The sequence below is a fragment of the Carcharhinus amblyrhynchos genome, chromosome 14 (genome assembly GCF_965287045.1).
Source record: "Carcharhinus amblyrhynchos chromosome 14, sCarAmb.v2.hapA, whole genome shotgun sequence".
NCBI classification, from domain to species: Eukaryota; Metazoa; Chordata; class Chondrichthyes; order Carcharhiniformes; family Carcharhinidae; genus Carcharhinus; species Carcharhinus amblyrhynchos.
The window spans coordinates 49,488,116-49,515,156 of record NC_137337.1 but is presented as its reverse complement, the minus strand read 5'-3'; the positions used below and the strand labels follow the sequence as shown (position 1 = coordinate 49,515,156).

Here is a 27,041-nt window from a genome sequence, read left to right as displayed (position 1 = left end):
AGCAATGTGACACATTTTATTGAGTGCATTATTTCTACAAGGATATCTTCAACCACAATCAAAACATTTTGTAAACTATCAAATTCACTGTCTTCAGCATCTAAGGCAAAACTTTCAAGGGAGATACGAGTCCAATATCTCCCGCTGAGTATTGCAGTGACCTGGAAAAATCGGGAGTTGGCGGAAAAACAGGTTCCATGCCAGTCACCGTTGCGACCCTCCCAGGCCACGGTATCATATTCAAATTCACAACTTTAAATACAATTAGCCCAATTCAAATACCTCCCCCATTCACCTGCCTCCCCAGTGGGATCTACAATGGTGGGCTTTTGAATAGGTCGTTAGGCGAGGACATGGAGTATTGGACTACAAGGGTTGAGGAAGCACCAACAACCTTATAGCAATGAAAGACATCTTCCCCTCCCACATCAAGCAGGCATGAGGTTTATCCAAACCGACCCCCCACTCAGTCAACCTCCCCCCCAGACAGCCCATACAGCAACCCTTCCCTCCCAGATCCACCACTCAGATCCCTCCACCCTCAGACAACCACCCCAGACAGATCCCCTTCCCCCTCAGATCCCCAATACAGCCCCACTTCCCTCCCACATTCCCACTCAGCCCCGCTCTCCCCTCACACCCCCAACTCAGCTCCCCTTCCTTCCCATACCCCCACTCAGACCCTCTTGTCCAACAGACCCCCCCACACACCACCTACTCAGACTGCTCCCCGTCAAACCTCCCCTCCCCATATAGCCCCCCACTTCCCTCCCATACCCCCATTCAGCCCCCTACCCCTGCAGATCCCCCACAACCTCCTCCAGGCCACACACCTTGGCAGTGCCAGTGTTCTGCTCCCAGCATCCTGGCACTGAGTCTATCCTAGACTCCCCATACGGTTCCATCCCCCTCAGACCTCAGCACAGCCCTCCTTCCTCCCTCCCACACCACCCACTCAGCCCCCTTTCCTCTCAGACACCCTACTCAGGCTCTCTCCCCCTCAGCCCCCTTTCCCCTCAGACCTTCTACTCGGACCCCCTCCTCCTCACACGCCCTACATAGCTCCCTTCCCCTCTCAGATCCCCTACTCAGTCTCCATTAGGTCACGCATCTTTACAGTGCCAACAGTATACTGCCCCTGGCATCCTGGCACTAATATCCTGGCCTGGCACTTTGGGTCCCAAGAGGGCTTGAGGAGGTAGGTCCATTGGCCATTTGTCCCTCTGCTGCTGCCAGTACAAAGGGTCCTGGAGGTTGAGTGGGCTCTTGTTGGGGGCAAGAGTTCCATCCCCCTCAGACCTCAGCACAGCCTCAAGATAAGGGGGGGGGCAGTTTAGAACAGAGTTGAGGAGGAGCTTCTTCACTCAAAGGGTGGTGGATCTCTGGAATTCTCTGCCCGTTGAAGTGGTGGAGATTGCCTCACTAAATATATTTAAGACGCGGGTAGATAGGTTTTTGGTAGGCAAGGGGATTAAGGGTTATGGGGAGAAGGTGGGAAAGTGGAACTGAGCCACTTCAGATCAGCCATGATCTTATTGAATGGCGGGACAGGCTCGAAGGGCTACATGGCCTACTCCTGCTCCTATTTCTTATGTTCTTATGTTCTTGCCACTTTTCGCTGGGATAGGGGTGTTATGGCTGGATTGCCTCTTGTAGGCCCAGCAGACCTGAAGATCGCCCCTGGCATGTTGAATTCAGGCAGTTCTGTGATCAATATCTGCAACTTCTGCACATAAACACCCAGGTCCCTCTTCTCCTGCACCCTGTTTAGAATTGTACCCTTTATCTAATACTGTCTCTTCATATTCTTCCTATCATATTTCTCTGCATTGAATATCATCTGTAGCCTATCTGCCCACTCCACAATATGTCTATTTCCTTTTGAAGTTCTACACTGCCCTCCTTAAAGTTTACAATGCTTCCAAGTTTTGTATCCTCCACAAATTTTGATATTGTTCCCTGTACACCAATGTCTAGATCATTAATATACATGAAGAAAACTATGAATACCAATCCCTCAGGAACTTACAAACTGAAGCCACTACTCGCTGTTTACTGGCATTTAGCCAATTTTGAATCAATATTGCCACAGTCTCCTTAACTCCATGAACCTTTCTCACAAGTCTTTTGCATAGAACTGTATTGAATGCCTTTTGGAAGTCCAACTCCACCACATTAACAGCATTGCCCTTATCAACCCTCTCTGTTTGCTCTTTGAAAAACTTCAGCAAGTTAGTTAAACTAACTGATTTGCCCTCAAGAACTCCATGCTGGCCCTTCTTCATAAACAAGCATTTTTCAATGTGACTATTAAATCTGTTCCAAATAAAAGCTTCTAGAATTTTCCCCACACTCCACCCCGTGAAGTTAAACTGACAGGTCTGTAGTTATTCGGCTTATCCTTTCAGTCTTTATAAAATCTAAGCATTATGTTTGCTGTTCTCCAGTCCTCTGGCACTATTCCTGAATCTGAGGAAGATGGAAAATTTAGAGCCAGTGCTGCTACAATTTCCATTCTCACTTTCCTCAATATCCTTGGATGTACCTTTTCCAGTTCCAATGTGCTGCCCATGTTAAGGACAAACAGTCTATCCAATCCCTCGTCCTTATCAATTTTAAGCCCTTCTAGTGACTGAATTTCCTACTCTTCCACCATGGCCTGGAAAACATCTTTTCCCTTGGTAAAAACAGATACAAAATATTCATTTCATATCTCAGCCATGCCCCTGACCCATGTGTAAATTCTCTTTTTGATCCTTAATCAGTGCTACTCCTCCTTTTACCACCCTTTTACAATAGAAGACTTTAGGATTCCCTTTTATATTAGCTGCCAGTCTCTTTTCATATGCCTTCTTTGCTTCTCTTGCTTTTTCACCTCTCCTCTGAACCTATTTAACCTGGTTCTCAATTGTATTTTCTGTCTGACATCTGTCCTAAGGACATTTTTTTTCTTCTTCATTTCTATCTCCATTGTCATCCAGGAAACTCTGTATTTGTCTATCCTCCTTTTTCCTTTTGAGGGAATATACCTTGACTCCACAAGAACCATTTATTTTTGAGGGTCGCCCATTTTTCAGCTATCTTTTTTTCTGCCAATCTTTGACTCCAATCTATTCATCCCAGATCCCTTCTTTCTCCACTGAAGATAGCATCTGACAGCCTTACAACATAGAATAGAATCTCTACAATGCAGAATGAGGCCATTCAGTCCAGCGGGTCAGCACCAACTTTCCGAAAGAGCATCTTACCCAAGCCCACACCCCGCCCATAACCCCCCGCATTTTACCATTGCTAATCCTGCATATCTTTGGACTGTGGGGGGAAACTGGAGCACCCAGAGGAAACCTATGCAGACGTGAAGAGAACATGCAAACTCCACACAGACAGTCACCCAAGGTTAGAATCATAGAATCCCTACAGAACTGAAGGAGGCTATTCGACCCATCAAATCTGCATCAACTACAATCCCATCCAGGCCCTATTCCCATAAACCCACATATTTACCCTGCTAATCCCCAACATTAGGCTCAATTTAGCATGGCCAATCAACCTAATTGACACATCTTTGGACTGTGGGAGGATACCAGAGCACGTAGAGGAAACCCATGCAGACATAGGAGAATATGCAAACTCTGCACAGTCACCCATGGCTGGAATTGATCCCTGGCACTGTGAGGCAGCAGTGCTAACCACCGTGCCACCGTGCCATCCCATTATGGGTGCTCCATGCAGCAGTAGATAAAGGTCCTAAGTGGTCACTTAAGAGCCTCAATTGGCTCAACGGCAGGCAGGGCACCCATAAAATACCAGCAGAGATGGGTCAGTGATGGGCATGGTGACTCCTGCCATCTCACCCAATTTTAACCCCTCCCTCTCCATATGCCAGCCCTCTCCCAGGCGGGGACAATGTTACATTCTTGCCTAAGGATTCAAATATGAGGGGAAATTAAACAAGCAAGATTGTATTCCCTCAAATTTAGAAGATTTAGATTTAACCAAAGTTTCCAAGATATTAACGTAGGCTGGTAAGACAAACAAAATAAAATATTTCCATTGTTTGGGAACTGGGGGACAATGGAGTGTGGTCTAAAAGAGCCAGGTCTTTCATGAGTGAAGTTAGGAAACACATCTATATGCATAGTGACAAGTGATTCCTATTGGTAGGGGGAATGAAGAAAGGCAATATAAAAGATACAATTCTAAAGAAGTTGCAGGAACAGAGGAACCTGGGGGTATATCTGCACAAATCATTGTAAACGGCAGGATGGAAAGAAGTGATTAATAAAGCGTTTGTGATTCTGGGCTTTATAAATATGGGCAAAGAGTGCAAAAGCAAGGAAGTTACATTAAACCTATAAAAACACTGCTTCTGTCTCAACTGGAATATTGAATCCAGTTCTGGGCAGCACTTTAGGAAGGATACAAAGGCACAAGAGAGAGTGTAGAAAAGACTTACAAGAATAGTTTCACTGAGGAACTTTAGTCATGTGGATAGGTTGGAGAAGCTTAAGTTGTTTTCCTTGGTGGAGAAGGTTAAGAGGAGGTTTGATAGAGATGTTCAAAATTATGAGGGATCTGGATAGGGGAAATAGAGAGAACTTGGCTGGAAATTTCCCATCCCACCCGCCATGGCAATTGCAGCAGACAGGACAGAAAATTTGGTGGACCATTTAAAGGTCCATTGATCTTGGATGGGAATTTCCAATCTTTGGGCGCATGCAGCTGGAAAATCCTGCCCCTTATTTCTATTGGCAGATGAATCAAGATCCAGAAATAATGGACGAAAGAACAGCAGTATGAGGGAAAACATTTTTAATACAGTGAGTGGTCAGGATCTGGAATGTACGACTTTAAGACAAGTTTAAATCTCACTGAATCACTGAGTCGGCTTGAGGGGTTACATGACTTTCTGCTGTTGCCATGTTCGTCGACCCACTCTGCTTTTTCATCAAAGATTTCAATCAAAATAGTCAGACACGAGCATGCATTTAACAAATCCATGTTGGCTGTCACTTATTAACATGATTTTTCAAGATCAACCATGACAACCAGTTGTTCCCACTCCCCCAGCAAAATGTTTTGCACCGATTTGCAGATATTTTTTACCCTTACATTAGAGAGGTAATACAGTTCAATGCTCAAGTTAATGGTTGCTCAAACACTTGTCTACCCTTTGAATATCAAATCTCCCACAACAACTGTATTTCTGCATTTTGCTGTTCTCCTCAACCTTATGCAGCCAGTTCATAAAAATCATGTGCTACATGATTCAGGGGATTTCTGAACTGCTTGGCCGAAAACATCGAAGTTCCTAACAGTGCGAGAAAACAGGAGTATTTCCTGCTGATTTCTTTAATATAATTACCAGAGCAAATCTCCGACACTCTGAACATTGCGTAGTGCCTCAGTGGGATTCACTCTGGAAAGCAGGGAGCAGGGCCTTTTCCTCCCCAGAGGACTTGAGCGCTGAGCAGACCACTGTGTATGTGCCGATCTGTCAACACAGAGATTGCATGTGCAATGCCACCCCTCGTGCCCCCACCTCCCCTACCACTGCTGGCCTCCCGATTGCTGGCCAACCCCACAACCCCCTCCGATCACAGGCCCCTTACCCCCGATTGCTGACCTCCTGAACCCCGCTCGAGAGTCCCAACCCCCCTCTCCCACCCTGGGAGCCCCAACATACACCCCTCCCGGATGGCCAGCTCCAATACTCCTCTCTACCCCCTTCTCAATCAGCCCTCTTGCAGAGTGGCTGTGGGTCATCTCCACTGATTGCCCCAATAGGCCCCAACCCCAGCAGGCCCTGCTTCCTCAGCGCTTCCTGATGTCTAGTGGGCAGTGCCAAGGTGCCTGGTGGACAGTGCCAGTTTGCCCCTTGTGCAGTGTCAGAATGCCAGGCTGGCACTGCCTAAAGGGCACCCCCCCTTACCTCCGACCCCATGGGGGGGCCTCAATGGCCTCGGTTCCCTCCAGCAGGGTCAGGGCACCTGTTCCTGATTAGTAAGGAGCAGTTATAAATGCCATTGGAGGGAACCACTCCTGGCAGGGGGGAGGTGTTAGCAGGCCCAAAGAATATCATCCCAAGCCCGTTAATCATTACTGAAATGCTCATTTCAATATGATAATCGGCTGTGTGCCAATTTCTGACACAGAACTGATTACACTCAAAAGGAGTGCCTGGGGGATGCGCAAAGGCCTGGGCATTCAAGTCCTCTCAGGCAGGAAAAGGCCCTGCTCCCTGCTTTCCAGAGTGAATCATGCTGAGGCACTATGCAGTGTTCAGAAAGTTGGAGATTTGCTCTGGTAATTATGCTGAAGAAATCAGCAGGAAATACTCCTGTTTTCCCACACTTTAGGAACTTTGACGTTTTTGGCCAAGCAGTTCAGAAATCCTCTGTATGTAGCACTTCCAAACTGATCTTTATGAACTGGCCGCACAAGGTTGAGGAAAACAGCAAAATGCAGAAATACACTTGTGGAGATTTGATATTCCTGATATTAAATCCTACAAAACAGCTGATGCTGACGTCTCTTATCCCATGCCACCACTCAAGCTGTGCAGAGGGCTGGGAAAATCCTGGTTTCTTCTCCATATCCTGTAGGACGGTCACTCACTTTAGTATTCTCCTGCACCCTGTATGGTTGCAGGATATATGCCTCCATGTGATCCAATAAATTTTTATCCTCCTGTATGCGCTGCAGTCACAGCAGCCATTCCTCAACTTCAGAAACCCTGAGCTTGCGCAGCCAAATGCACTTCCTACACATGTAGTTGCCAAACACACACTAAGCATCCTGAAGTTACCACATGGCACAGGATGTACAAGCAATAAATCACTGCCTCACTTTAGGAACTGCCACTGTCTGTTTACCTGAAGTTTAATTTCATCTTTGACTTATGTTATATTTACAGTTAATAATTCCTTAACTCCTATATATTTAAACATTAAAACATAAACTAATTAAATATGTACGCCTGGATAATAACAGGGATAATTTACATAAACAGGATATGTGGAGAAGGGGAGGCTCAACATTCCACATGGGAAACTTGGACCCAGCTAGTGGACCAGGTAGGTTTCAACGATACCACTGCGATAGAAGATCTGATTTCCAGGTGTGGTGGGATATCAGAGAGGAGGTGGGATTCCAATTACCGATCCTAGGGTCTTTATACATGCGCAGCTTTGGGTGGTGGAAACTCAGGGTGGTGCTGGGGGAAAACACCCCTGCTCCTTTTGTCCCACAAGCAGTGCTTTGAAGGCACTCACTTTCCCTCCAAAGTTGTCGCACCTTGCTTCAGCAGTAAGGTTTCCTGAGGCTGAACAGCCACTTATTGTAAAGCCTTTAAACCAGGTTACATTAGAGAATTTAAAATTGCCAATCCACTTCCTGGGAGCAGATTGACTACAGACTCCGCCTTGTCCTGCCTCTTTAAAATCAAGAAATGGGTGAGTTGCAAGCAGCTCAAGTTTAGGGTTCAAATCTTTTCAATTTTAACCACCCAATGTACCCATTTGTGTGTATTAGAATTCCCCTTTTAGCTGCTACGTCCAAGGTTGCCCTGTGTTTTTTTCTGTATTATCTACAACATCATTTTCTATGTTTTACAGCATTCCCTGAATCTGCTGCTCTGTTTTCTTAATTTTATTACAAAATTAATTCATATACTTGAATGAATTTTAAACTGTCTTGTAAACACTTTCTCCAGTGTCATAATCTATATTGGTAGTAAAAGACTATGTCGCAATGATTTGTGTACTTAGTCATTTACATTATAATACAACCAAATAACATACATACTGTAGCCACATCTAGGCTTCTGCTCAGTGTTTCAAAGTCACTGGACTCATCACTCCTTCAGTTGATTTTGTCTGGTATATTGTAACAACAAACTGTGCTGTAATTTTGGAAAACTACATTTTTCATGACATTCAACTTTCAGCTAATAGAAAGCATCACTTTGTTATGGTTCACCTACCTCACTTTCACTGCTATAACTGTAGCCAAACACTCTCTCCAAGAGTCCTTTGATCCTCTGGTCTGAAGCAGTCTGGGAGGTGGTGTAGCTACCAGACCGCAGTGAAGCAATGATTTCATCAACAGATTTTGCTTTAGCTGTAAATGTTTGCTGTGCTGCGGTTGGAGACTGTTCTAATTTGCTCAGTTGGAAGTTTCTTTCATATATTTTTGGTGCGTCTGGCAATGCTATATATTTAGCCTCTTTCAATAATTCTGAAGCAGACCTCACACCTTGAGAATGAATGGAATGAGTACTATCTTCTTTATCAAGTAGGACACCTGTAGCATCTGATGTTATTTGTTTAGTCAGAGACGAAGATTTGTTGAGATTTTCCCTTTTATCATTTTGTTCAGTTGTGTCAGGAGACAGGATTTTACTTCTATCGCTTTTACTGCTAGGTTTTATGTTACGATCATGCAATCCTTTGCTTGAAGCAGAAACATTACCCTTCTTTTCAGTGACAGAAGACTTCAATGTACCAAAGAATTTTGAAAAGTTAGGTTTTGGTGGTGGTTCAGGTCTCTTTGAAATAGACAGGCCTACAACAGTACCAGCAATTGGAGATATTGCTGATTTAAAAACAAACTGTTTCCTACCATCTAATCCATATAGTTCACTGCCTCCGGTCAACTTTTTTTTACCAGTTGCCTGTTCCTTATCCACACCTACCCACTTAATGTTTCTTCTAGAGCCTGCTTTAGCCACTTCAGTTGGTACCTGAGAGTGATATTCAACATTGCTTTTTGAAATTTTATTTATTTTCATATCTTCAGATGCTTCCACAAGACTGGTTGTTATCTGATTAAACTTTCCTTGTACAGGATTTCCCGCTGTTGAGAGCGCAGAACTCGATGTCTGTCTTAAATGGAGAAAGTCTGGTTGTGATTTCTTATGTAAACCATCCAGCTCTTGGATTTCCTCAGAGTCATGTGAAACCAAATGCTTCTGCATCTCAGACATTTCAGGAGTTTACGCTATGGATCTGTGGGGATGGAAACGATTCATTTAATTCTGCACTGCACATACTTTGTCTACACAATTTGTTCACTTGTAAGACAGTGACATACAGCTTCAAAAATAAACTAGCCACAAAAACAGATGAATGTCAATTAATTGCATTTAGATCTTCTTATTCTGACAAATTAAAATAATTTTCATACAAGTTTCAGCAAGTTAAGGAAGAGAAAATTACAAACATTTTTGGAATTAGCTAAGTTGTTTCACATTTTTTAGGCTATTTTTTGTTTGTTTTCAACTGCAGAAGGTTAGATATCATGAAGGCAATTGAGAAAACAAGAAACAGGCCTTGTACCCATGTGTAGGTGAAACATTGATAACAAGAAGTCACTGGCAGATGTATCACTATAATCAATAAAAGTATTTTTCAACCTATCTCCACTCACTGAGATGATGCGAATAGTTTATTTTCTAATTCATGTTGCATGACTTGTGTTATGGTCCACTGCCCAGGAATACTATAATCATAAGCAGCCCCAAGCAATAATTCCATCCCTTGAATAATTTTTGAGAGATTATGGTACGGTTCTTTTACCAGTTCAGCAATTAATTCACCAAGGTTCAATACACTAAATTCCCTTGAGTGACAGCCATAAGTCCAAAATAGGAGTGAATCCCAAAGCTAGCCACAGTAATTTGTGTTAATAATAGTAACAATACCCGATAAGATATTCTATTCTTAGGGAGCTGGAATTTTGATATAGATATTCACTTGTTCTTCAGGTTGAGGTGTGGAGAAATATTTGTGGGCCATCTCAGCAGAGCAGACATAAGGAAGCCGCAGAATAACACCAAGGGCATTGCTGCCCCAATCATTCTGGGCTTGATGAATTGCAAAAGTTGTGTTTCCTTGGAACATTTTAATAGAATGCGCAGGACATAATGGCAGATCTGTGCGAGACAACTCATCAGGAACAGGTTATAATCCAATCCATCCCATAAGGTAATATACAAAAATAAAATCAAAGTTAAATGAAATGGCAATTTGTGAGCCATAGGCCAAAAACTATGCATTGTACCTCAAAGCACAAAGAATATAAGGTGCTGTACGCTGCATAATAGAACAGAGGAATAAAGGATCAGAATGCTAAGTAGATTAAAGTCAAGAGGACTCAAATCTATGAAAAGCACATCATGCTTAAAATTTGAAGTAGTCAGAAGAAATTGATTCCTGATTTCAATCCAAGTTGCACAAATACAGGGGACATTTTTTTACAGTCAGATTGCAGCTGTCTCGATTTTGCATTCATCAATTAGGTTCTTTTATTATGTTGTACAACCACCAGAGGGAAACCTTTATGACACAGGTATAGGGAAGTACGTTTGAATAACCCTAAAATCTTTAAAGAGAGGGGATGATTCATATAATTTTTGCTTTTATTTTGGCAAACTTACTTATTATACACAGTTGGTAATGATTTTAAAGCTCTTCATGCACTTTACATGATTCTAAAGTGCAATGACTAATCTTCTGTAGACAAAGAGATACAGTAAATAAACAATTGAAGAGGACACTCCAGTGGCGGGCTTACACTTTGTGGGGCCTTGTGCTCGCTTTCATTTCCGGGACCCCCCAGTGAAGTCACACCCCTTCCTCCAATGACATCATGCCCTCCCGAGTGAGATCACACCCCTCCTGAACCCCGCTCACCCTCACCCCACAAGACAAAGAGGCATAAGCCACAAAAATACATAAATTGATCACTGCTTAACTGCTTTAGTGCTTTTTAACTTGTAAAAACATGCCTGTAATTGCTGAATTGAAATCCAAGCTTACTGCTCATCAGAATGACAGTAAACATGGTCAATGTTGCAAAATGTGAGTGTTGAAGTGGACAAACTTGGATTTTGCTGATGAGCAACAAGATGGACCAATCAGCTGATGACATCACAGCAGCACAGGCTAGTGCAGGACAGAATGAGCCAGTCCAGAGCAGGACCAAATACTCCAATCAACAAGGAACATATTTCAGAGTCTCATTCAGTTTCAAAAATAAAAGTTAACTTCCTTATTTTCCCTCACAAAATCAAAGAAGTTATTGCTGTAGTTTCACTAGAGCGGACTGTCCAGTAAGTACAAGTCCAATATCTGTGGCTTTGTTTGGCAGGATTCTTTGTCTTAAAAGAGACTTTCTATAGGCCAGTCATGAGAACGATGATGGTTAGAACTACTAGCATGTGACCAGCTAATGCCATTGTATCAGGCCAGCAATGGTCTATTTTGAATAACAGAAATTAAACAAGAGAATATGGAAGAGGAACAGATTTTTAAGATTTTCTTGTTTCATCCCTTGTTGGCGTGGCAACTTAGCTTTTCTTCTACACTTCTCTACAAAGTTTTCAATTTGATCTTCATCATGGGTAATGCTTGTAAAGATACACTCCCATCATCAATATTGTTGAACTTATCAAATGTTCCTGGCTCATTGTACATTGCAAATAATTTTAAAATCTTTTCAATACAGAAAAAAACGTTCACTGGAAGCATCTGTGATAGGTATTGTTAAAAATATTTTCAGAATTGTTTCCATATTTGAAAAGGTTGCTTGCAAACAGCACTGGGCAATATTAAGGGGCAGAGCCACAGGGGCATGGCATAAGGGGCAGGGCCTGTATGGGGCAGGGCATAAGGGGTGGTGGGGAGAAGATGCACACTCTGCAACTGGAATCAGGAGGCAACAATCAACCAGGCCAGGGGTTGACTGTCTGTATAAATAAGCTGGTGATCTCAAAGTACAGAGCTCGCCATTCTTGGTGAAATGAATGAATTGTTTCACTTCAAAAAGATTTCGGTCTATGCCTTCCTGGTTGAATTAATTTAAGCTCTTACTGCAGTGGTTTTTAGCATTCTCATCCAAACTTGTCAGAAGGCATGCATCAACAGTTTTCCTCAAGAGATTAACCTCTACCCTACAATTGCACCATTACTGTGTCACAAATAACATTGACAGTCTCAATGATGATCTTCTTTTTACCTTTACCTTTCATTGTTTCTAGTTCCATCGTAAAATAACTGTGACTTGTATGCTTCTCATCATCATAGGAACCTTTTTTTTGTTAGTTTTAGTGCATCTGCTTCCATTGAGCTATAGTCATTTTGAACTTCCGTGACAAAACTTTTAACTGAGGGTAACAATTATGAAGTATTCAATAAAGTTGTATCAACCTTTTGCCACAAATTGCTGATGGCATTAATCATTTGAAGTAAACGGTTCCACAAAACAGTAAAAACAGATATATCATACTTTCCAAACTTCTGTAAGGATTTTGCTTCAGCTTTCATACTTGTTTTTTCTGAATTTGATGTCATTATGTATGGCAAGGTTTCTTATATATTAACAAATACAATTTCAAAGCCAAAACAGCATCTGCACAAGCAGACCATTTGGTGTCACAATTTCTTTTGACCATCAAATGTTTTCCATGTTGCCTGTTCCAAGTGTCGGCTGGCACGGTGGTCAGCACTGCTGCCTCACAGCGCCAGGGTTCCGTGTTCAATTGCAGTCTGTCTGTGTGAAGTTTGCACATTCTCCCTGTGACTACGCAGGTGCTCCAATTTCCTCCCAAAGTCCAAAGATGTGCGGGTTAGGTTGATTGGCCATGCTAAATTTACCCCAGTTTCATGGGAATTAGCAAAGTAAATATGAGAGGTTATGGGATTAGGGCCTGGATGGGATTATGGTCAGTGGAGACTCGATGTGCCAAATGGCCTCCTTCTGTGCTGTGGCGGTTCTATGAAGTGTGACTGCAGCATATTCCACCAATGCATGGAAACTGAAAAAAAGGCACATAAACTTTGAACAAAGTTAAATGAATGTGCAGCAAACTAAACTGCATCCTTGCAGATTAAATTCAAGGAGTGACTGGAACATGGGATGAATATTGCACAGGGCTTGCATTGTTCAGTCTTGCTTGTTGACCTCAATATTTTCCTACTATATTTGCAGCATTATCGAAAAACTGCTCCATGACAATTTTTGATGTCCAAACCTAAATCTGCAATGATATCCAAAATAGTTGTTTCCAGACATTCAGAAGTGTGGGATTCTAGTGGGGCAAATAAAGAAATCGCTCTACAATTTCACCATCGATGGTCACATATCTTAAAATTAATGTTAATTGGGCCACATAACTCACATCTGATAGTAAATCAGCTATTCTGGAACTGTATTTGGCATCTCCAACCTCATTAGTGAATTGGTTCCTGAGCTGCTCTGCCATTATAGTGATGATGTCATCACAGGTTCTGTGTCGAAAAGTTGGGGGGTGATCCTCTCGTCCCTCCAATCGATGGACGGGGCAAAGCTTTAAGTTAACAAGAGCACCATCATGATCTTACCTAGCTCAGATATCCGGCATCCAAAAAGAGCATGAGGTTGATCTCAATGTTAAATCTATGTTAAATAGAATTTAAACATTATTAGTGACCCAGGACTCTAATGTGAGGTATGGATGGGGACTTGCCCTGATGGCCTCACGAGTAGGACCAGAAGCCATTGAGATCGGGGAAATTGGGCAGTAGACCCTGGGTAATGCCAGTCAGGCACTGCCAATCTGGCACCTTGGCACAGCACACCAGGCATCCAAGCATTGTCCACTGGGCACACTGATACTGTCCACCAGGCACACTGGCACTTCCCATCAGGCACTGGGCAATATTAAGGGGCAGAGCCACAGGGGCATGGCATAAGGGGCAGGGCCTGTATGGGGCAGGGCATAAGGGGTGGTGGGGAGAAGCTGCACACTCTGCAACTGGAATCGAGAGGCAACAATCAACCAGGCCAGGGGTTGGGTGGGAGAGCCAATCGGCCATGGAGGCCAGTAATTGTGGGGGCGAGAGGCGATTGGCCGGGGAGGTTAGCGACCGCTTGAGTTGGGGTGGTGGGGGATCATGAGCTACACAGAGGGGTTGAAGGTAACTGACAGAACTCTGTCACCTCACCTTAATGACCTCGCCTCACTGCTGGCTCAAGTCTCCTGGCTATGGCCTTGCCGGCCCAGCGCTCCTCAGCCCTGGCCATGGGTTGGAGTTGTACCACTGCTCCATTTGACGACTAGCGCGTCATGCCTCACCTTGCTCGATGATCTTGTCTCGCTGCTGGTTCAGGCTGCCTTGCTATGGTCTGTCCAATCCTCCAGAGGGGGGGAAGTCATCCACTACAACCCTCGATGACCATGCCCTTGCATCTCAACTCACTCAACAACATTGCCTTGCTGCTGGCTGCCTGGCTATGGCCTGCCCTCCTCAGACCAGGGTTGAAATCGATAAGCCTCCTGGTTTTTTGCAAAAGCACAGGAGATCTTCACCTTGACTACTGCCTCTCTCCTTCCTATTGACCTCAACATGTCAGTGTTTTCCTGCTCTAAGGGGACTCGACCAGAGTCTGATGTTGCTTTGCATTGCCAGCAGGTAGGCTCAGCAAATACAAATTAATCTATCAGGCTCTGAATGGTGCCCAAGAATTGCCCACAGACACTGGCCATCATGGAGTCCTTCAATTACTTGGAGCCCTGTGCCAAGCACTGCCTATTTCATTGTAAGTCCACCTCTGGGGCACTCAGGAGATTGCATGCATCAGCCACACTGTGTTAGGTCAGTGTTAGCTCCTCCTTGATGCATTTCCCTATTAGGTTGATCCTGTAACTACAAGCTGAAAAATATAATTTTATTAAGAGCTTCCGCCTCAGTGAGATGCTTCAGGTTAATCCACATTCAACAACCTGGTCTGAAAACACTCTTTGATAACTGAGACCTTTTCTACCACAGCAGCTGAGGTAATCTGCAACATTCTGAAACAATCAATGACATTCCAAACATAACAATCCACAAATTTCCTTTAAAAAGTCAATGTGCCCTATCTCTCAATGTTAAGGGACCATTAAAAAAAATTCCAGGATCAGATCATGATCTACATCTTTGCTACAAACTTATCAGTTCTTCTCTGGACAGGACATACTTGTGCAATTGCAGGTCAACGCCAGTGTTGTTGCAAGACAGAACAGATCGGCTTAGGGTGCAATGAGCTCTGGAGCACAGTCTTCAGTACTTTTGTTGGAATGTTGCCAGGTCCTTTTCAATATCCAATGTCTCTAGCCACTTCATGATATCACATGGAGTAAATCAAATTAGCTGACGACTGTGATGTTGGGGACCTCTGGACAAGACTGAAATAGATCATTCACTTGGAATTTCTAGCTGAAGGTGGCTGCAAGTGTGGCTGCAATACGCTTGAATGATCACTCACCTGATGAAGGAGCAGTGCTTTGAAAGCTCATGATTGGACTTGTTGGACTTTAACCTGGTGTTGTGAGACTTCTTACTGTGCCTACCTCAGTTCAACACCGGCATCTCACATCTTGGTGAATGGGCATAGAGAAACCATGGGGAGTACATGCGAGGGTGAGAGGGAGTGAATGGCTTAAAGGATTTAACAGCTTTTAAAACAACTTGAACAAAGTCCCAGAGAACTGTGGTGGTCTTTTAACCAACCTGCTTTAACACTCACCTGTCCCCACGGCCACCTATGACCTGCTTCCCTGTTTGGCAGACCAAACTCAATCCCACCCCCACTTTCCCAGAGCAAACACTGTGCCTGACAGAGCCCATTATATTGGGGCAGGTCTGCCAGGTCAGGGAATTTCCTAACTAGAGCTAACCACTTCAGTAACAAAAATTAGGCCCTTTGCATCCTGTTCAAAGCTTAGTCTCTCACCTAACTTTCTATTATCAGCAAACTTGGGTATTTTACATTTGGTCCTTTCATATAAGTTGTTAATGTTAAGTGTAAATTGCAGAAACTCCAACATTGATCCTTATGGTACACCATTAGAAACTTCTGGATAATCTGTAAATGGTCTATTTATTACTACTCTGGTTTTCTCGGCTTTAACCAATCCTCCATCCATGATATACTACCACAACCCCATGAGCTCTTATGTGTGAACTTTATCGAATGTCTTCTGAAAATCCATATAAAATAAAACCACAGATTCCCCTTTAACAACCCTGCAAATTACATCCTCAAAAAACTTCAGCAGATTTGTCAAACACAATTTCCTTTTCATAAAACCTTGTTCACTCTGTCTAATCATGGGGAGGAGGAGGTTTCCTCAGAGAAGCATCATCACATCAGCTCCCCACACAACCCACCAGTGCAGAGACTCTGTGGATGAATATGTGTTCACAATTAGACTTAGGTTAACAAGGTGGTGAGCACAGCACAAATAAGCCTGTGCAGCTGAGGCCACTGACAGACAGAGGGCTGTAGAAGGCCAAGCTCACGCTAATCCCTAGGTTGATGACAGGCTCTGGTGGAGTGGTTCTCAACCTTTAAAATATTTCATGGCACATCTTTTAACCTCAAGCTGCTTTTTTCATTTCTTCAAAGGTATTTACACTCTTTTTGAGTTTTCACTTTATGTTCATGTCTATGAAACCTTTGTCTTCAGCGCCAAGTCCTGCTGGTCATGCGGACGGGCCTGACTGAATAAAAAATATTGAAACCTTGCACGTGTGGCTCTTTCCCAGCCACATTCATGGGAGACCAAGTTTCATCAGATCTTGGCGATGCCAACCACACAGCTGAAGATAAAGTTAGTTTTAGCTTCATTTCATGAATTTTTAATCATTTCAAATCTTTGAATCAAGGGGCATACTTGGGAGAGGTCTTCATAGCTCGGCACATTGGTTGGGAACCACTGCTCTAGTGTCAGCCACATGGAACCGCCAGAGTTTTAGCGAGGGATTTGAGAACATTTGGTAGAGCTCTCTGAAGATATGCACAGCCATGTGAAGACGATGGATGAGTCCATCAAGGCCATGCATACTGCCATGTATAAGCAGTGTGTGTACATGACTTCCTCCATTGAGAGGCTGGCAACCCTAATGGAAAGCCAGATCCAACAGACTAATTAGTGGATGCCAAAGATATATGAAGTCTTGCAACCATCATCTATGTCTGAGTTAAACGCAGCAGCAGCAAAGCGAGGGGAGTAGTCAACATGGAAAGTGTGTCTTGCAAAGGAGCAGGAACAGATAAAGTCATATCTCGGGTGTTCTAAATGGGGTCAGCTCTTGCACATTCAAATAGCTTCAGTAACAGAGAGGGGTCCTGCATCTGCATGGGAGCCCCTCATCAGACTTGGCAGCCAAAGAACAGCCATGAAATGGTTAATAATCACACAAGTTTAAAAATCACATAAGCTACAAGCTGCTAAAGTCAGTCATACAGGAGAAGTTATGGGAAAACCACAGGTCCTGATTAAAGCAGATCCACATGAGTCAACGACAATAAAACTTCTAGTTACAAGAGAGGCCTCAGTCACACAGCATATGCACAAGACCTCCATTGAATTATGCACAGCTGCAGTTTGTCAGTGTCTGTTCCAACAAGAAAGAGACAATGAGACACAGGAGTTGATATACCACTGGTTAAAAAGATAACGTCATAATTGTGTAGAAAGAAATACGTGCTTGGTGATATTATTAGGTAGATGTGCACAAAGTTGGAATTGGACAACTATACTCTTATGTTATACATTATGTAATCTCAATTGTTAATTGTGAGTGGATATTGTTCCAAATGTGCATCTCAGATTGGTAAATGCTAATTATTTGTGATTGAATCTGGAAATATATATGTTGGTATGATGTTGCATCCAGGGCCCTCTGCTTCACCACCAGCTGGCAGACCAGATCCCTTGCTAGCTCATAGAAATAAAGGCTGGTTTTAAAACTCCAAAATTCTCCATCTGGTCACTTAAAGAGAGCAGCTGGGCAGCCAGTTCTAACCCAAGTCACCAAGGTAATCTCAGGTCACGTGGCAGTCAGCCTACATTCCAGCTGCAAGCACAGATATTGCACTTCTTAGAAGCAATTGTAAACCCATTAAAAAGAGCACCAAACTCACGTGTTTAAATTTTGTGCAAGTTAAGAATCAATATTGTTGTCTCAAGAAGTTAATGCTTGTTTATCAGATGCAGTCTGCACCCTTTCCCTGTCCCACCCCACCTCAGTTGCTTGCCTCTGTATGGACAAGCCAAATCTGACAATCTCCTCAGATGCGTCAGTGCAGGTGGAGAGGCTGGGTGCTTAAGCGATGATGGACAATTTGAAGGAAGCAATGCCCAACAAGTAGAATTAGGTTTTGAATTAGGCAGACAGAAATAGATGTGAGTTAGATTGTCTTGATCCACCCTTATGTATCCCTCAATGCCCCTTGCCTCCAGCGCAGAGGACTCATGATCCTTTCCTACCTGTTCTGCCCCTCCTCAACATCCTCCTTGTCAGATGAAGAGTGACACTCATCTATACCCTCGAGGTGAAAGGCCTCCCTCCTGTGCAGAGCGTAGCATGAAATGGGCAATCCTCACTGGGGCATTCAGCAATGTTCCACTGAATCAGTACAAACAATGGAACCTCATCTTTAGGAGGTCAATGGCTTTTCAATCATCACTCGAATCATCCTTGACAGGCACTATAACAGTCCTTGGATGCGATATGAATGTTCCTTAGTGGCATCAGCAACTATGTCCTGAGTGCATAACCATTGTCCTCAGGTTCCATCCCTGAGTATGTGCAGGAGGCTGGAACAGGTGTGACAACTGCGAGTGGCAAAGTATATAAGCATCACGACAGCTCGCAGGGAAATGGGCATATACCTGCGAGATATGCTTTGGTGGAATCCCTGTTTATGAAGGCACCTGGTTGATCTGAGAATGCCTTGATAACCACGTGCATGCAATCGAGTACACATCGCACTGGAGGAAATCCTGCAATGATACAAAGCCAGTATCCCACCCTCGTGAACAGGCATTGGGTACCTACTTAATGCAGCAATGATTTGCTGCCTTAGAGATCTCAGACATGCATCTGGTGGATCCCTGAAAACAGTTGGATGCATAAAAATTCCAGTAAGGCCATGAATTCAACTGTCTTTCAACAAATCCTTCATTCATTCAGATATAGAGTGGAATTTTCCAGTCCTTCCTGCCGGCAGGTTCTCCCACTCCCGCCAAAGGTGACACTCCACAATGACAGGATGGGCAAGCCACACAAACCACTGTAGACATTGACAGGACTAGAAGATCCTGGCAAACAGGTCATGACGGGAAGCGAGGGGAATGTGGGGGCATAAAATCCCACCCAAGTGCCTTTAAAATGTAGCTTTTTCTAACTTTTCTCTGATTTGACCCGATTTGCTGCTGCAATATTACTGTTAAACTAGTCCCTTCCTGTTAGACACTGCTTATAGAAATGCAAACTGAGATCATTAATATGACATGATCATTCAGTTTTACAGAGAAAATAGGGGCAGGAGTAGGCCTTTTGCCTATTTGAGCCTGCATTGCGATTTATTATGACCATAGCTGATCATCCAACTTAAAGTCAAATCCCACCTTCCCCCCATATCCTTTGATCTCCTTTGCCTGAAGTGCTATGTCTAACTACTTCTTCATAACAGGATACCTACAAATTCATAATGTGATCAGGCAGAGTCAACACGACTTTGTGAAAGGGAAATTGTGTTTATTAGATTTCTCTGAGGAAGTAACAAGAACAGTGGATAAAGGGAAACCTGTAAATGAGATGTACTTGGATTGCCAAAAGGCATTTGATAAGGTTCCACATCACAGGATAAAAGGATATGGTGTTGGGGTAACATAATAGCATGGAAAGAGGATTGGGTAGCTAACAGGAAGCAGAAGGTAAAGATAAATGGATATTTTTTGATTGGCAAGTTGTAACTAATACATTAACCACATGCTACAGTTTAAAGAGACAGCCACATTGTTATGGCATCTCCCAGGAAGGAAAATGAGCCAAAATTTGTCTGTGAGGCATTGGAAAAGGCTAAGAATAGCATAATTTTCAGATGGAGTCTGCAGGAAGTCAAAAGGAGGATTATTTTTCTGGAAAGAGCCCAAAATATGTGAATGGGAGGACATTGGCTCTTGTTGATGCTATATCCAGAAATCCACATACGTGGGCACAAAAATTTGACTGGCCAAATAAATGAATGTACCATTGCCTTTATGAACATCATTATGTACAATTGTTTCCCTTCATGTAATAAGGTACTGCCAATCTTTACTATCTGTGCCCAATAAAGAGTGTGGTTTAGTTTGAACCCTGTAGCATCCCCTAGGCATACAGATCATTCAGACGTTTAAATGGATCAAGTATAAATAATGCATAACAAAAGGGAAAGGACAAATACAAGAGAAACCTTTCCAAACCTAAATCCAATAACCTTATATGAAGAGGAAGCCCTGACAGGAATGAAATTAAAGTTGGACGATTGTCATTGGTACATGACAGGTGCAAAAACTTCCTCCTGCTCTTTCATACCTAGTCCCTCATCCATGTGTATGTGTGAAACCATATGCCTTACCATGTCAGTTTTAATGAAACCTATTTAAAAAGGTTGTTCACAAGCACACACCGTTGTAACCTGCATTACACTAGGTATTCCACAGGAAGAAAAATACAGGGCCCAATAAGGTACTGTGCACATGTCCTTACACTATAGGCAGAATTCTCCAAAAGATTTCTAAATGTCACAACAGCAAAATAGTGGAGTGGTCAGTGCCAGTCTTCCAGGCGCATTCCACATCACAATCCTCCCACACTCAGTCACTTTTTGGACAGTTTGGACTTTGCGGAGGGGGGGTGGGGGGGGCGGGGCTTAACACATCAGTGAGCTCAGCTTCAGAACACTCCGGTGCCAGTTTGCAAGGCATTAGGTAAGTCCCTCTCATACTCCATGGATATTGGGATTCCCCTCTTCTCCCCCCCCACCCCCGACTCAACAGTGGCATTCCCTCATGCCCTCCATGACACGGGTCACTGATATTGGAATATCAGGGCCCTCCTGATGTGCCTCCTGCCCGACCCCCAACTTGCCCCCCCATCTGGACTTCTGACGTCCCCATCAGGACCTCCTTCACAATCCACCCCTCTATGACCTCCCTGTCAAACACCCCCCCAGCTGCTCCTCTCCCCGTCATGCCCCCCTTTCAGGCCCCACCCCCTCAGTTCTGCCCCAGGCACACTGGCGACACCCGACTGGCAGCTTTAAGCTGTCCAGTGGCCACTGTGGGCCGTATGGTGGCCACTGTTGAGCACCACCAATGTGCCAGTGGGCACCTGCCAATGGGAACCACCCAGCCATGCACTTGAACACTTTCAGTGGCCTCCAAGCCTTCTGGCATGGCCATAGTGCTAGTGGAGGCCAGTAATGATTCTTGCTGTTATCACCCCCTGCCTGATAGCCAGTGAGTTCATGTACTGGAATTTGAACAGGCTATGCATATTTAAATGCTATTTTAAATATGAGAATCAGCCTCGTGCCCTCTCTGGGCACGCACACATTCATGCGATCAGGAAGGGCTCAGAGACTTGCTGGGAAAGTGTTTGGCACCAGGTGCAATATGAACTTATGCCCACACACTATTCTCTGGGACAGACATGGTCTACTAATGGCACAGCGAGGTCAGAGAATCGCCCCGTTGTTTCTTCCAAGTACCAGATTGGATCCATTCAGTGTGGAAGATTTAAATAGTGAGTTCAAAGGGAGAACCAGCATGAAACACAGACGACTGTGATGGTAGTACTGGCAGTGGAGAAGCAAATTCCTGTAACAGACGAGCTTATATCTCTGCTAAGCTAATAAGCCTGCAGTTCTCAATATATCAGAACCTGGATTTCAAAGGATGTTTTTGGAGCAGTGAGCATAGCTGCCGTCATTAGCAACTTTCCCAAGTTGTAAGGTGTAGAAGGCAATTTGGGTGGAAGTTCCATTAGCCACAAAGCTCAGTTTTGAATGGCAGTTTCGCAATATTGAAGTACACCATAAAACATATGACAATTTCAGGCACATTTGCACCAGAATCTATCTCCACCACACCTACCTAACCAGCACCTCAACCACTGCCCACCACCACCACTCCCCCACCATCCCACCCACTAACCCCAACTCCCCTGCCATGCTGAAGCATTCTCCCATGGATGCTCAGACAGCTGCAACAGTGACCTGGGGATCCAGAGTTGTTACTGTGTCTGTTTTTGTGAAGAAATTCCCAGTAGCAGGGCTGTAGACACCATCTCAGGGTGTCAAAACATCACTTTCTCCAAGACCTAGCAATCTGCCAAAATGCACAAAGGTCACTCATAACTTTGCAGGGGTGTGGTAGATTATCTCAGGGTCTTTGTCTCAAACTCTCAGAGCCATCTCAATTCAAGATTTTCTGAACTAGCAATTCTGAAATAAAATAATAAAATTTCATTTGTGTTTGTTTCACTACATTCATGATCAACAAATGTTGTGTTTGCAGATGTATTTCAATGAGTAAATAGTAGGCAGTGGAGGGCATCATGACAATAATATAACCAAACATAGCTGATAGTACTTTTAATCTGTTAAATTTGGCAGTTATGCATCCTTTAAAACACAAACCATCTGTAGGTAATATGGAAGCACTCTGAGCCAATCATTTGTCAATTCAAAAAACTGAAGATGTTCCAAAACTCTTCAAGAAGACAATAGCATTCCTTTAAAATGTAGTAGAATTTCTACCGTTGGTTTTATTGTCTCCGGAAAGAAAAAATTAGGCAAGTTCCTTCCTCCTGTTCACGCTCAAATAACATCATATGTTTGTGCAGTTGTAAAATGAGGACTGGATTTAATTTAGTTGCATAAAAGCAAATTACTGCAGATACTGGAATCAGAAACAAAAACAGAAAATGCTGGAAATTCTCAGCAGATCCGACAGCATCTGCGGTGAAAGAACGCAGCCAATGCTTCAAGTCTGGATGACACTGTGTCAGAATTAAAGATAATTACCAGAACTCTCAGGCCATTCTTCACGCCATTGGGATTCTCCAGTCCTGCCAGCAATGCACCCCCACCCTTGAGGTTTCTCGCCAGTGTGGGTGACATCAATGGGAATTCCTATTGACAGTGGTGGGACCAGAGAATCCTACTGCCAGCAAACAACATGTCACATCCCGCCAACAGGAAACACATGGCTAGGGGGCCAGAAAATCTCACCCAATTAGTTTGTGATGGTTTCTACAGTCAAATGGCCTGTCCAACACACATTGTCCACGCCCAGAATTGTACATCATGGCAAGCAGGTGGAGCCACATGCTAGTGTGAGTTGTCACCTTCATCCCAAACAAACCAGGAACGGGGCAAATACAACTGCTTTGCGTCAGTTATTTCAATCTGAAATTAGATAAGGGATGGCAAATTATAACTAGTGAAACTACGATTCTTTAAGCTAATACATTCATTTTACCTGGGAAACGACTGGCTTTGATTTAACTTCAAAAGTCACAAACTATGTATTAATGTTAGTAAAACCTACTGTGGATGTGGAAATGTTATCTTGCTGCAAACCAAACCAAGTGAAGAAATGTAGTGTTGATTCTAAATGGCTCCAGTCTGAATTCTCTTCCATCCTCCTGCCTTTTTATAAAAAGTGGTCTCACCTTGAAGAGGTGTTATTTGCGCTTCTTTTTCCCACGGGCGGGTTGGGTTGTTGCCTGCAGCCGCACTGGGGATGGATTGCGGGCTCTTTCTCCGTGTCTTTCCCCCGCTTTGCTGCTGCAAGCTGGGCCGCGCTTGGAGATTGTTGAACGCCGTTGCCTAGCAACCGGCGAGGCTGGAGGGCGCGCTCGAGCCTGCGGTCCAGGCCCCGCGCCGGGTCCCCCTCCCCCTCCCCGGGACCGGGGGCTGGACCCAGGCTCCGCACCTCCGCCCCGGGGGGACCGAACCCAGGCCTCGCAGCTTCGCGGCAACGCTGCAATCCCCCCCAGTCACTGCTGCACCACGATATGTCAGCAATGTGGCTCTCAAAAAGTTTGTGCAAAATTAAACTCAGCAGCAAAAATGGCTGGAGAGCTTATTCCTGAAAAATGACACCAAACCCGTCCTGCTTTCAATTGTTGTGCTTTTTTTAATGCTGCGGGATATTTTAATAAACATTATTAACGCGGGGTTATGCAAATAACAGTAATCCAATTTAAATGAGTTTTTTGGTCATTCTGCTTTACAGTTGTTCAGTCCTGTGTGCAGCTTGACAGGACTGCTAGGAATCCTGATAAAAGTTTGGACGTGGCTTTCACCAGTTATTGTATGTAATAACAACAATCACTTGCTTTTGTAAAGCTCCGTTAATGTTAATGAAAACATCTCATGCATTCGGCCAAGCATTCATCACAAGGCAAACAGAGATGGAGACATTCGGGTAGATGACTGAAAGCCTGGTCAAAGAGTTTTAAGGAGCATTTAAGGGGCGGGAGGGAAGATTTGGAAAAGTTATTTTTTTGTTTATATCCAATTCAATCCAATCAAAGTATAATTTAAAGTCTCAACAAGTGGGACATTCCAAATCCAAGCTGACAAGACAGGCTGGCTGGGGCTTGATCTACATGATTCAAGCTGATTGGAGCAGGCATTGCATCTCCAAGGATTGATCTTATTTGCATCTTAGCCAAAAGGCCTAGATGCCACTTTAAAAAGTTGTTTCAAATTAAGCCTCAGTGTAACCTCATCATTTTGATCAAGTGCAGCACAGCAAAACTACACTTGATCTTAGTCAATAGGCCAAGAAGGAGTCGGAAAGGTTAATACAAAAGTTCCAGTTAACTAAAGATATTGCAGCCAACGATGGGGCAAAATGACAGGGGACTGGATACCTAGAGTTCTTGGATGGATCAGTTTACACAGATAGAAGGAGGAAGCTCATGAGATTTTAAACATGAGGATGGTCATTTTAAAATTAGGTGTTGGTGGAACAGGAGGCAATGTAAGTGAGGAGCTGGGAGTGTTAGCTTAAATTGACTTTGTGCAGATTGGAATACAGCAGAATTTTAGGTGAACTTAGATTTTAAAGATTAGGAGATAGAATGCCTTTAAGAAGGGTATCATAATAGCTGACAGCAGGGGTAAGAAAAATGAGGGTGCTGTAGCAGCAGTTAAATTGAGGCAGAGATGACAGATATGAAAGTGATATTTTTGAAAGCGTGGATATGAGTCAGAAGCTCAGTTCAGAGTCCATGTAGGAATCCATGGTTGAAAACAAGCAGATTCAGTCCATTACCATGCCCAGCAAGAGGGGTAAAAATTGGTGACTCAGAAATGGAGTTTATGATGGGATCGAAGACAATGACTTCAATCTTCTAAATGTTTAAGGGATGGGAATCATGAGACACACAGATCTAGCTGTCAAGCAAGGAGTTTGACAACACAGACATTGGAGGAATCAAGGGAAATAGTGGTGAGTTGGAGCTGAATGCTGCCAGATGATGACATGCAGGGACAATATGTAGATGAGAAATAGGAATGGGCTACGAATAGATCCCTGGAAATAGTGCATGGAGGAAAATATTATTGCAGAATTTTTTTTGATAAAACTGGGTAATTTTGAGCCAAACTAGAAAAGAATAGGCCCATTTGACTAGAAAGTCCAAAGGTGTGCAGGTTAGGTTGATTGGCCAAGCTAAAAAATTGCTTCTTAGTGTCCTGGGATGTGTAGGTTAGAGGGATTAGTGGGTAAATATGTAGGGATAGGGGGGTAGGGCCTGGGTGGGATTGCATTCGATGCAGACTCCATGGGCCAAATGACCTCTTTCTGCACTGTAGGGTTCTATGATTCTATGATAAAAAACAGAGATGTTGAAGGAGAATGGCATGGGGTTGACTATGTGTATTCATTAATTTGGTATTTACATTCCACTACACGCAGAACTTAACTACTTGGGTTTATTGTCACTGAAAATAATGGGCTCATAAACTCTAAATGTTTAAAGGATGTTATTCATGAAAATATTTACCAAATCATTTATCCTTTCAAAGCATAGATCATAATTATGGGAATTTTGTTGAAATTTGTTATAATGTGTATTTTGCTACTATTAACTTGATTCTGATCTGGTTCCCTCCCAAATCCCCAAAATATTTGAATGAAAAATGATATTATTCTAAATAATGCCTGATTTGATAAATTAGCTTCAATGCTTGCCTAACTTGTAATGAACATAAATTAGTTGTTCCAAATAATCAATGTAAATTCCCTTTTATCCTGTGTAATGATTTTTATATGCATGAAACAGGAATTAGGTTCATTACCATTGCAAATCAGGGGCCTTATATCTCTTTCAGGTGTCTTTGTGAAATTGGGCTTCAAATGAGTTCAACATGTGCTGCTCATGCTACAATATGTTTTCTCAGGCACACAGCAGCCAAATCAAGGATCTTAAAAAGGAGACTAGAGCTACTGGCCAAAGGTTAAGTCAAAAGATTTGCACTTACCCAAGTGTGGAACTAGGACTATTTCTCCTGTATCCACATTAAAACTTCGAGTTGCTACCGGCTCCCTGTTAACTCCTCTCTCCCTTTAGGCTTGTCAATAATCCTCCCAGTATCTCCAGGGATTAAAGATTAATCTCCTGAACATTGCTGCAAACATTCCAGGAGAAAAATCACAGGGGTATGAAACAATGGTGTGTGTTTTTCATGTATTTTGAACAGATTTGATGGTTATAAGTTCACTGTGGTAGAGCGGGAAAGGATATCTGACTGAACAAGGTGGTTGGAAGCAAGTAGTTAATTGATGAAACTTCCAAGATTCATGTGAAACCAGAGTCATCAACCAGATCTATTTCCCAGACTTACCTTTGGCCCTGAGCCAACATGAAAAGCAGTAGATTTTGCTTCATTCCGCATTTGGCCTCTGAAGCTGCAACTGATGCCACAGTGCATAGGTAACACACAAATGAATCTGAAAGACAGAGTTGCATTAAGTCTCTTTAGACATGTGGAGTGGGTGATGCATCCAATCGCACCATCACCTTTGGACAATTTCCTATCTCTTGTCCAAATCATTTGAATTAAAAAATGAAAATGATTATTTCTTTATCAAGTTTTCTGATAAAAAAATGCATTTCATTTCTATATTTATATACTATAAATAATTAATAACATTTGACTTT

The 27,041-nt window shown here is 43.3% G+C and overlaps 1 protein-coding gene across 1 annotated transcript in view; it reads right to left on the bottom strand.

Annotated features, from left to right (window-relative positions):
* ttc6 (tetratricopeptide repeat domain 6) overlaps positions 1–26,768 on the bottom strand; it is a 268,411-nt gene extending 241,643 nt beyond the window's left edge. Inside the window, exons 1-3 of the mRNA XM_080201905.1 lie at positions 26,725–26,768; positions 23,538–23,897; positions 7,985–8,453 (exon numbers count right to left, since the gene is read on the bottom strand). Of these exons, the coding sequence (XP_080058031.1) occupies positions 7,985–8,453; positions 23,538–23,897; positions 26,725–26,768 (873 nt within the window). The remainder of the gene's footprint in view (positions 1–7,984; positions 8,454–23,537; positions 23,898–26,724) is intronic.
* Between the last annotated feature and the right edge of the window lie 273 nt (positions 26,769–27,041).